The sequence below is a fragment of the Scyliorhinus torazame genome, chromosome 10, assembly GCF_047496885.1.
Source record: "Scyliorhinus torazame isolate Kashiwa2021f chromosome 10, sScyTor2.1, whole genome shotgun sequence".
NCBI classification, from domain to species: Eukaryota; Metazoa; Chordata; class Chondrichthyes; order Carcharhiniformes; family Scyliorhinidae; genus Scyliorhinus; species Scyliorhinus torazame.
In genome coordinates this window covers 88,845,003-88,857,323 of record NC_092716.1, presented here as the reverse complement: position 1 = coordinate 88,857,323, position 12,321 = coordinate 88,845,003, and the positions used below count along the sequence as shown (strand labels likewise).

Below are 12,321 nucleotides of genomic sequence, written 5' to 3'. Positions count from 1 at the left end.
GCCGAAATCCAAAGGGCTGCTCCTGTAAAGGTAAGAGCTTTTAAACTCACTACTCACCTCCCAGAAGGGCCCTGTGCACCGCTGCCGCCGAAATCCAAAGGGCTGCTCCTGTAAAGGTAAGAGCTTTTAAACTCACTACTCACCTCCCAGAAGGCCCCTGCGCACCGCTGCCGCCGAAGTCCAAAGGGCTGCTCCTGTAAACGTAAGAGCTTTTAAACTCACTACTCACCTCCTAGAAGGCCCCTGCGCACCGCTGCCGCCAAAATCCAAAGGGCTGCTCCTGTAAAGGTAAGAGCTTTTAAACTCACTACTCACCTCCCAGAAGGTCCCTGCGCACCCCTGCCGCCGAAATCCAAAGGCTAATTCGGCCTGGAGGCTGCGTCTCTTCCTCAACAAACCTTCCTCAGGCTCTTCCACATACCTCCTGTCTACCCTCACCATCTCCCCCACCAGCCTCTCCGTCTCCCTCCGCTCCTTGTGGGCCCTAATGGAAATCAGCTCTCCCCTCACCACCACCTTCAGTGCCTCCCATACCATCCCCACTTGGACCTCCCCATTGTCGTTGGTCTCCAAGTACCTCTCTATACTTACTCGGACTCGCTCGCTCACCTCCTCGTCCGCCAACAGCCCCACCTCCAAGCGCCACAGCGGGCGCTGGTCCCTTTCCTCCCCCATCTCCAAGTCCACCCAATGCGGGGCGTGGTCCGAAATGGCTATTGCCGAATACGCGCTATCCTCTACTCTCGCTCAGCGCCCTACTCAAAATGAAAAAGTCGGTTCGAGAATAAGCCTTATGGACATGTGAGAAGAATGGAAATTCCCTAGCGCCTGGCCTTGCAAATCTCCAAGGGTCCACCCCTCCCATTTGGTCCATAAATCCCCTCAACAGTCCCCTCTAGCCGCCGCCGGCTTCCTACCTGTCTTAGACCTGGAGCGATCCAGTGCCAGATCCAACACCGTGTTAAAGTCTCCCCCCATTATCAGGCCCCCCACTTCCAAGTCTGGGATCCAACGCAACATACGCCGCATATAAATAGTTGTTTGATGATACATAACTTGAGTGTTACTGATCAAACATATGCTGATGAAGCTTTTCATCTTGCGCTCATCAGGACAAGAATACCAGTTGCAAAGGGAAAAATACGAGAGAAGAGTGCTCATTGGTTGGAATGTGCACTGATTGATAGGGGCATTGTCATGGGGAATGCACCAGGGAACAGTTAACTGCCAAGCTTTTGTTTCAGTTCAAACCAGACAGGTTGACAGATTAATCAAGACATTGTCATGGGAGATAAATCAGTGAATTGCTGTCCCCCAAGCTTTTGTTTATTTGAAAAAGGTGCAATGTGTGGACATGCTCCTTCTGTCTACAAAATACAGGGCCCTATGTGTAAATATCTGTAACTTGTAGCACGGATATTATCTTTAATTGTTCTTCAGTTACATCATACTGCACTTTCACAACATTATCCTGATTCAATCCACAGAATACAGAAACAGTATTTTTTATTGTTTCTGTAGATAAGTGCTGACCACTTGCTGTTCTGGTCATATAATTGATACTGGTGTGCCATCTGTCTTCTGCCACATAGTGCAATTGAGCAGATTACCAGAACCATTTTTATCCTACCCACCGTCTTTGCAACGAGGCACTGAATACCAGAACCATCTTCAATCTGCACACATTGCAATGGGGCTTCAAGATCCTGGATGGAATTGTGTTGCATACATAGTGGGAGCATTGAGATTCTGTGCCACTTCATTCTATTGCACACATTGGAACAGGTCAGTGAAACCCTATGCCAGCCTAACAGATTGCAGAGTATGCTGGTGACACACCGACAAAGGTTCACATTTTCCCAATGATTTATTTTGAGCTGTTTTCACAGTCTAATTGAAGAATTCCACCTTTTTAAAAATACCATTTCTTGTCACAAGGGACATTGTGCAAGTCGTGAGGGAAGAACTGTAGCTGCAAAATTATGTTTTAAACCCAAGGGCCAGGCTCAGAAGGAAACTAGAACAGCAGAATAACCCTCCCCCCCCCCAAACACACACACACACACAGTGCCCCAGCAAGGCAACACTAGCTGCACCAAAAATGAGAAGAAAGGCCAAAGCATCCTTGGATATTATTTATTTATTCATCATCTTTATTCCTGATTCAACTGTTGTGCCTCTTTCAATCCTGACCGCTTCTCCCCAGATCCTGGGCGCGATTCTCTGGCCCAGATGGGCCGAAGTCCCGCCTCTAAAATGCCTGTCCCGCTGGCGTAGATTAAACCACCTACCTTACCGGCGGGACAAGGCGGCGCGGGCGGGCTCCGGGGTCCTGGGGGGGGGGCGCGGGGCGATCTGGCCCCGGGGGTGCCCCCACAGTGGCCTGGCCCGCGATCGGGGCCCACTGATCCGCAGGCGGGCCTGTGCCGTGGGGGCACTCTTTCCCTTCCGCCTCCGCCACGGTCTCCACCATGGCGGAGGCAGAAGAGACTCCCTCCACTGCGCATGCGCGGGAATGCCGTCAGCGGCCGCTGACGCTCCCGCGCATGCGCCGCCCGGAGATGTCATTTCCGCGCCAGCTGGCGGGGCACCAAAGGCCTTTTCCGCCAGCTGGCGGGGCGGAAATTCGTCCAGCGCCGACCTAGCCCCTTAAGGTTGGGGCTCGGCCCCCAAAGATGCAGAGCATTCCGCACTTTTGGGGCGGCGCGATGCCCGTCTGATTTGCGCCGTTTGGGGCGCCAGTCGGCGGACATCGCGCTGTTTCCGGAGAATTTCGCCCCCTATCTTTAAAGACAACCAAACAAAATACAGTATTCACTGCTGCATTGGTAGCATCAGTACTTCTAATTGGGCTGTGATAGAATTAAAATAATACATGATTTTAGGTGTTTAAAAATTAGCCAATTCTTGTCAAGGTGAGAATCCAGTTTAAATCAGAATGCATCTATTGGATAGGCACATGGAGCACACCAGAATGACAGGGAGTGGGATAGCTTGATCTTGGTTTCAGACAATGCTCTGCACAACATCGAGGGCCGAAGGGCCTGTTCTGTGCTGTACTGTTCTATGTTAATGCTGAACAATTTCACTCAAGGTTGTTTACTTGCAGCAGCCTCCAGGAATGCCACACGATTAGATTTTCAAGAATAATCCCGAAAGAGGCCTTTGGCTGCGCCTTGGACTTTCAATATTTCCATTCCTTGTGGATTTCCCTTCCTACTTATTTCCCACTATATATTTTGGATGAAAGCTGCATGGACTGGATTTTATAGCCTCAAATTGGGGTGGCAGCCGGATTACGTAAATTATAGTGTGATGACATGGAGTCAGCAAACGGCATTATCCTGCTAGTCTCCGATAATATGGAAGGTGAGCAGGCGGCAAAATCAGAAGCCCACCCACCATTTTGAAAATAAAAACATTAACAAGCTAGTCACTGCAATTTTTTTGTCGCCCCCCTCCATTTCTCGGTTGTCATAGAAGCACCGCATCACTACAGTGTAGAAGGAGGTCTTTGGCCCATCGAGTGTGCATCGACCCTTCGAAAGAACACTCTACACAGGCCCACTGCCCCACCCTATCCTTGTCGCCCCACCTAGCCTTTGGACACTTAAGGGGCAATTTTGGCCAATCCACCTAACCTGTACATCTTTGGACTGAGGGAGGATGCCAGAGCGCCCAGAGGAAACCCACGCAGACGGGGGGAGAACGTGTAAACTCCACACAGACAGTTTGAACTCAGATCCCTGGCACTGTGAGGGAACAGTGCTAACCACTGTGCCGCCCATGGGGAAAATGTTGGGAATAATTTACAGCACATTTAAGGAGGGGGCAAAAGGGTGGAAGAAAAAGCCTGCAAACAGGACCTTGATCGCAAGTAGCAGCAGAGCCTGCTGCTGAAGGTGGCAGCATTTGGATGTTAGTAGACTACTTCTTCAGTGTTTTTAGACTGACATGACAAATCAGGAAAAAGTGAAAGGGCAAGGGCCCTTTAATTTTTTTTTAAAAATCAACATTTTATTGAGGTATTTATGGTTTTATAACAGTAACAGAAGAAACAATGTGCATACAAATATAAACATAGTGCAAAAGCCGTCTTCCTCTCTCACAGGTCCCACCTTTTCTAGCCTCCTACTCTACACTAAACTACCCCCACAGCCCCTCCCCCCTGTTTTGTTATGCTCTTGACGTAGCATAAGCTACTTCCTCGATGTGCACTCTGACAAAGGAAGGTTCAGACTTGGAGATAGCTTTAACACATTTATTATACTGTTAACGATTCTCCTACTTGGATTCTACTCTCCTGTTAATCCTGCTTTAGCTGCTCAGACTAACTAACCAGTCTGCTACAATCCGCGTGGTGGGTGTGATGTGTTTCAAATCAACCCTGTGTACTCACTGAGTGTCTCCACTGGAAAGAGGAAGATCATGTGTGCTGTGTCCTTATATATGGGTTGGTGTAATGCCCTCCTGTGGTGGTGTCACCTCTGTGTGTATCGTGACTGCCCATTGGTCATGTCCTATCTTACTGACCTATTGGTTGACTGTCTGTGTGTCATGTCTCTGGTGCTTCCTCTAGTGTCTAGCTAGGTGTAGTGTGTTCACATTAACTGCTTTTGTGTATTTAAAGTGATGAATATCACCCCCCCCCCTTCTGCTGACGGCTAATTTTCCCTAAAGAAGTCGACAAGTGGCTGCCACCTCCAGGCGAACCCTAACATTGACCCTCTCAAGGCGAACTTGATTTTCTCCAGACAGTGAAAGCTAGCCATGTCAGTTAGCCAGATTTCTGTCGTCGGGAACGTTGAGTCCCTCCAAGCTAATAATATCTGTCTCTGGGCTACCAGAGAGGCAAAGGCCAGAACGTCTGCCTCTTTCTCCTCCTGGAATCCCGGATCTTCCGACACCCCAAAAATTGCCACCTCTGGACTCGGCGCCACCCTTGTTTTCAATACCTTGGACATGACGTCCACAAACCCCTGCCAGAATCCCCTAAGCTTCGGGCATGTCCAGAACATGTGAACATGGTTCGCTGGTCCTCCCACACGTCTTGCGCACCTGACTTCCACCCCAAAGAACCTGCTCATCCGGGCCACTGTCATGTGAGCCCGATGAACGACCTTGAACTGTATCAGGCTGAGCCTAGCACATGTTGTGGACGCATTGACTCCACTCAACGCACCCGCCCAGAGACCGTCCTCTAACTCTCCATCTAACTCCACTTCCCATTTGTGTCTCAGCTCCTCAGTCTGTATTTCCTCTGACCCCATAAGCTCCTTAGAAATGTCCGAAACCCTCCCTTCTCCCACCTACACTCTGGAAACTACCCTATCCTGTATCCTCCTTGGTGGTAGGAGCGGGAAGGTTGAGACCTGCCTGCATAGGAAGTCTCGCGCCTGCAGGTACCTAAATTAATTCCATCCCGTCAGTTCAAATTTCACCTCCAGCGCCCTCATACTCGGAAAGCTCCCCTCTATAAACATATCGCCCATCCTCTCGATCCCTGCTCTCTGCCACCTCTGGAACCCGCCATTTAACCTCCCCGGGGCAAACCGGTGATTATTGCAAATTGGGGACCAGACCGATGCTCCCTCTGCTCCCATATGTCTCCTCCATTGCCCCCAGATTCTCAGGGCCGCGACCACCATGGGGCTGGTGGAGTAGCGTGCCGGCGGGAACGGCAGAGGCGCCGTTACCAACGACCCCAAACTAGTGCCCTTACAACATGCCGCCTCTACTCGCTCCCACACCGAACCACCTCCACTTCCTAATCATGGCTATATTCGCCTTCCCTGTAATAATTCCTAAAGTTCGTGAGTGCCAGCAGCCCCCCCCCCACCCCGGACTGCGCTCCAACATCCTCTTTTTAACTCGCGGAGTCTTGCCCGCCCATACAAAGTCCGAGATCACCTTGTTGACCCGTTTAAAAAAGTACCGAGGAATAAAGATGGGGAGACGCTGAAACACAAACAGGAATCTCGGGAGAACCATCATTTTCACTGTCTGTACCATCCCAGTGACAGCGAGAGCACATCCCACCTCCGAAAATCCTCCTTCGTTTGGTCTACTAGTCGGGCCAGATTTAGTTTGTGCAGCCGTTCCCATTCCCGAGCCACCTGGATGCCTAGGTACCAAAAGCTTCCCCCGACCACTCTAAACGGCAGCTCCCCCAATCGCCTCTCCTGCCCCCTTGCCTGGATCGTGAACATCTCGCTTTTCCCCATGTTCAATTTATAACCCGAAAACCAGCCAAAATCCCCATGATTTCTTCCATCCCTTCCAGTAGGTCCGACACATATAAGAGCAGATCGTCCGCATATAGCGAGACTTGTGTTCCATCCCCCCGGACCAGTCCCTTCCAGCCCTTTGAGGCTCTCAACACAATTGCCAGCGGTTCTATGGTCAGTGCGAACAACAGCGGGGAGATTGGGCATCCCTGACTCGTCCCTCTGTGCAGCCTAAAATAGCCCGATGTCAGCCTGTTCGTACGAACACTTGCCACGGGCGCTTGATGTAACAGCCTGACCCAGTCAATGAAGCCCCACCACCCAAATCCAAACCGCCCCAGTACCTCCCACAGATAATCCCATTCCGCCCAGTCAAATGCCTTCTTTGCGTCCATTGCGACCACTACCTCTACGTCCCTACCCTCTGGGGGCATTGTGATAATATTCAACAGCCTTCTTACATTGGCCGTCAACTGCCTCCCCTTCACAAATCCCGTCTGGTCCTCCCCAATCACGTCTGGGATAGAGTCCTCAATCCTTGAGGACAAGATCTTAGTCAACAATTTGGCGTCTACATTTAGTAAGGAGATCGGTCTGTAGGACCCGCATAACTCCGGGTCTTTATCCTGTTCAGGATCAATGAGATAGAGGCCTGTGACATCGTCGGGGGAAGCCCCCTTCTCTCCCTTGCCTCATTTAATGTCCTCATCAGCAGCGACCCCAGCATCCCAAAGAACGTTTTGTCAAACTCCACGGGGTACCCATCCGCTCCCGGGGCTTTACCTGACTGCATGGCCTTCAGCCCATCTGCTATCTCTTCGAACCTGATCGGGGCCCCCAGCCCTTCTACCAAGTCTTCCTCAACCTTCGAGAACTTCAGCCCCCTAAGAATTGCCTCATCCCCTCCGGCCCAGCTGGGGGTTCCGACTCATACAGCCTGCTGTAGAATTCCTTGAATGCCTTATTGACCCCAGCTGAATCTCCGACCAGGTTCCCATCTCTGTCCCTAACTTTCCCAATCTCCTTGGCCGCCTCCTGCTTTCTAAGCTGCTGCGCAAGCATTCTACTGGCCTTCTCCCCATGTTCATAGATCACCCCCCTCGCCTTCCTCAGCTGCTCTACCGCCTTCCCTGTGGTTAACAAGCCAAACACCACCTGTAGCCTCTGTCGTTCCCTTAGAAGCCCTGCCTCTGGGGTCTCCGCATACCTCTTGTCGACCTGCAGTATTTCTTTTATCAGTCGGTCCGTCTCTGCTCTGTCTGCCTTCTCCCAGTGGGCCCGTATCGAGATCAGCGCCCCTCTGACCACCGTCTTCAGCGCCTCCCAGACCACCGCAGCCGAAACTTCCCCCGTGTCATTGACTTCCAGATAGTTCTGGATATATTTCGACAGCTGCCCACACACCTCCTCATCAGCTAAAGTCCTACGTCCAGCCTCCAGTGTGGGCGCTGGCTACTCTCCTTGCTCACCTATAGGTCAACCCAGTGTGGGGCATGATCCAAGATCACAATCGCTGAGTACTCAGTGTCCACTACCCCACTCAGTAAAGCCCTGTTCAGGATTTAAAAGTCAATCTGGGAGTATACTTTATGCACGTGCGAGTAGAAGGAAAACTCCTTCTCACTCGGCCGCCCAAATCTCCATGGGTCCACCACCCCCCCCACCCCCTCTGCTCCATAAACCCTTTAGCTCCTTTGCCATTGCTGCCACCCTGCCTGTCCTTGAGCTAGATTGGTCTAGCCCTGGGTTAATGACTGTGTTGAAGTTTCCCCCCCCCCCAATAACCAGCTTATGCGAATCCAGGTCCAGGATCTTCCCCAACATCCTCCTTATGAACTCCACATCATCCCAATTCGGTGCGTACACATTCACCAGTACCACCGGCAGCCCCTCCAGCTATGCACTGACCATTATGTACCGACCCCCCACGTCTGCAACTATTCTTCCCGCTTCGAATGACACTCGCTTTTTAAGCAGGATCGCGACCCCTCTAGTCTTGAGTCCAGCCCCGAGTGGAAAAACCTGTCCAACCCATCCCTTCTTTAGTCTGACCTGGTCAGTTACTCTAAGGTGCGCCTCCTGCAACATTGCCACAGCCGCCTTCAGTCCCCTCAAATGCGCGAACACTCGTGCCCTCTTAACCGGCCCATTTAGCCCTCTTACATTCCCTTTCTTGGGCCAGTCTCCAGCCCGCGCCCCACGCATCCGCAGGCCTGCCCTCTGGCAGCCTCCATCCCCGACCTCCCTATTGTCCCACAGCAAAAGTCCCTTCCCCGTCAGCAGAACATTTCCCCCCCCTCCCCCCTAGTAACAGCACTACACACAGCCCCCTCCAACAAGCATAACATCTGCTCACCCCCACTGCACTTCTGTGAGCTAGCCCGCCCAGCTAGCTTGGTGGCCCCCGCCCATGGCGCCAGACATTTTCCCACCTATTGTCCCGTCCCCCTGCTCGGACACACATATGCAAACGTAAACAATCCCAACCCAATTGTCCAAAAGAAACACACAAAGAAAATCAAAAAGAAGATCAAACATCTAACATTCACACCTCCATCCCCCATCAGTGCAAATGCAAATTTTAACTCAAGCAGCTCGGCTGCAGACCCCAACCCAATACAAAAGGCATTACAAGTAACATCCAAAGACAAAAACTTTTTTAAAAAACTGAAGAGAAGAGAAAAAAAACACATGAGCACTGCAGCAAAGTTCAGTCCAAACGCCTCAGACCGCTACCAGCCTTTTCCTTCTCGCGAAGTCCATCGCTTCCTCGGGCGACTCGAAGTAGAAATGTTGCTCTTTGTGCGTAACCCAAAGACGGGCCGGGTTCAGGAGTCTAAACTTTACCTTCTTCTTAAAAAGGGTTGATTTTATCTGGTTGAACCCTGCTCTTCTCCAGGCCACATCTGCACACAGATCCTGATATATACGCAGGACGCTGTTCTCCCATTTGCAGCTCCGTGTCTGCCTGGCCCACCGTAGAATGCACTCCTTATCCAAGTACCTGTGGAATCTCACCACCGTTGCTCTCGGGAGGTCACCTACATGCAGCTTCCTCGCTAGCGCTCTGTGCGCCCTGTCTACCTCCAAGGGTCGGGAGAATGTCCCCTCCCCCAGTAGCTTCTCAAACATACCCGCTATGTATGCCCCTGCGTCCGTTCCTTCGGATCTCTCCGGGTGACCCACGATTCTCAGGTTCTGCCGGCGGGACCTGTTCTCTAGATCCTCCACCTTCTCCTGGAGCCTTTTCTGTTGGTCTCTCAACATTCCCACCTTCAACTCTACTGCAGTTTGGTGCTCCTCCTGCTCAGTCACTGCCTTCTCCACTTTCTGGATCGCCCGATCTTGAGCATCCAGTCTGAGTTCCAGTCGCGCAATCGACTCCTTAATCGGGTCCAAGCAGTCCTATTTCTGCTTGGCAAAGCTCTCCTGTATAAACCGCATCATCTGCTCTGTCGACCACTGGGCGTCAAGCCAGAACTCCGTTCCTTTGCTATGCTTTCTCCCGTTGCAGCCTCAGCCCAAGCCTTCTCCAATCGCCTATTTCTTCCTTTGCGAGCACTCCTGATCCGCTTCTCCATGCACTGATGTAGGATTCCTCGTCACAGTTGTATCCAACATCGATTTTCCACTTCAGATCCGACAGAAAATCGGGGAAAAAAGTCCAAAGTTTCAACCCGAGCGGGAGCCACCAAATGTGCGACCTACTCCTTCATAGCCGCCACCGGAAGTCGCACGGGCCCTTTAAATAGGTGACGATGATCGATTTCTGGTTCACGGCCTAACCTGTGCAATACACCTGATTAGCATGGAGGTTTCCTTCCCAATGGTAATTTGCTGGCCAATGCTTAATCTGCGGTTGTGAGATGGCAGGAGCGGGGGTAAGCGGACCACGTGCTTCCGTTATGCCTCCCCAGATCACTGGAAACTGTTTAATCCAGCCCCATGTTTCAATCTAATGATAATCGGATAACTGTAAGCAGTCCTGCACAGAGTTTTATGGGTACCTAAACTTGCATATATATAAATTTCTACAGATCAAATGTAGTCCATTTGGTCATTCTACATGAATTTAATTGTAATAGAACCACTTATTAGAAGAAACCTTTTTTACGTTCCTGTTGTTTCTGTTTATTTTTTCTTTTTCTCAATAAATAAAGTACTGCAGCAATCCATCCTGGACAAGAGGTTGTGGTGAAGGTCTCCTTCAAACCAAGCAAGACTGGCTTACGGAAACTGATGGTGGATTTCGACAGCAACAGACTCCGCGATGTGAAAGGTTCCACCAACATTATTGTCAGACGGGCTTAGCAAATGGTCACTGCCATTTTATTAAGTATTTTAATCCATGGAAAAATCCGCATGAGGCCATTCAAGTCCATGCCAGCTCTGAAAAATAAATTTAGCTCGTCCCATTCCCTGCCCTTTTCCGATAGCCCAGCAAATATTTCCCTTCACATTTTATGTTACTAATATTGTTTCTCAATAGATTGTGCAGCTTTAATTATTCAAGCATGAATCAAATTTTCTTGTAGTGTCTCGATATTAAGCTGGCTACTTCAATAAATGTGACCAATACAAACACCAAAACACTGAAGTCTTATCAACGTCCTTATTAGCAGATTTTTCAACATGCCATGCTGCTATAAGTAATGTGCTTTCTGAGTAGTTTAACACTTTTATTTAGCTGGTAGCATCTCTGGGGAAAAACAGTTTAAAATATTTTAACATATATTTGTAAATTAAACATTATTCAAGAAGTAATTGCAAAGTCTTTATGATATTTGCCCAGCTAATTACCGAGGGAACAAAAATGGTCTGAAGAGACATCCTTTCTCCCTCACATGATTAACTTTACATTTGAATTCTGCCTACAAAGGAGAAAGCAGAGTAGCCCAGCCAGAATCAGCCCATCGCTGTGGCAGACGCTGGGCTCCTATCATCAGGGACAACACAACTGAGTGAGAATTCAACATCGTGGGAATTTCAGTCACATGCTTGGGTCTTACCAATCAGTAGCATTATTACCTTGTACCAGTAAAAAACAGACAATGAGTGAGCCTGGAAGGAGACAGATGTATAAAGATTCATGGGCATAGCCACCTTCGCTGGCAATACCGACCTTGCTTTGCTCTGAGGCTGCATTGGGTGGCAAATTTTAATGAGGATATCTTTAGTGAAGACATCTGACACATGACGGAATTTAGTGCTGCGGGCTCGGAGAATCGCATGGGAGGCCTTAGGTGTGATTCTCCCACAAAATTTCTAAGTTAATTTCTGGCGTATCTTTCAGGGAGTTCAATGACACAGTCACCTTTTTTGGGCCTTGGGGAGTTTCTCACCAGTTTAGCCCACAATTTGAATTTTTTTAGCACTCGGGAACTGAACTCGGAGATCGGGCTGCCAATTTGAAAAGGTGCCCCGATCTCGAAGTGAGTTTGTGGGTCCCCTACTCACCCCACCCACGGGCAATGTCACCCCCCCCCCACACACACATGGCCATTACCCCACTCACCCCCAAGTGAGGATACCCCGCTATGGGGTCCCTCCTCCGCCAGGCCCCCCAAGCCACCTTACAGCACTCCCTCCCTTCTAGGACCCCCACTCATCAACCCCCCCCCCCCCAATCTTCTGGAGGCCCCTACCTACCTGCCTTGCACTCCCCACCCTTCAACCTCCTCCCCCCCCCCCCATTTCAAAAGCATGGCACCTCTCACCCCTGACCCTTGTCAGTACCACCCTGGCACTCAGGCACCCCTGCACTGCACCCAGGCAGTGTTCCTACTGGCTTGGCAGTGCTATCTGGGCAGCTTGCAGTGCCAAAGTGCTAGCCAGGCAGTGCCAAGGTGCCCACATTCAAGGGGGGGGGAGGTGGTCAGGGAACCACCCTGCATTTACCCTGGCCACCCAGGGGTCTTTGATGGGCCGGGAGACCCTCTCCGGGTGCCATACGGCCTGGTCCATGTTTGTGTGGACCAGCACTGATCGTCGCCTGGCTGCAGCCTTCCTGGGAAGGCCGGAAAATTGAGGGAGGTCGGTGTATCCTAGATGAGTAGGTCATAAGTAGGTTTATGATCTACTTTGTTTGGTCACG

General features: G+C 50.6%; 1 protein-coding gene across 1 annotated transcript in view; it reads left to right on the top strand.

Annotated features, from left to right (window-relative positions):
* Positions 1-10,817, top strand: part of tgm2l (transglutaminase 2, like) — a 69,699-nt gene extending 58,882 nt beyond the window's left edge. The window contains exon 13 of the mRNA XM_072518392.1: positions 10,388-10,817. Within this exon, the coding sequence (XP_072374493.1) occupies positions 10,388-10,538 (151 nt within the window). The 3' untranslated portion in view covers positions 10,539-10,817. The remainder of the gene's footprint in view (positions 1-10,387) is intronic.
* The last annotated feature ends 1,504 nt before the right edge of the window (positions 10,818-12,321 follow it).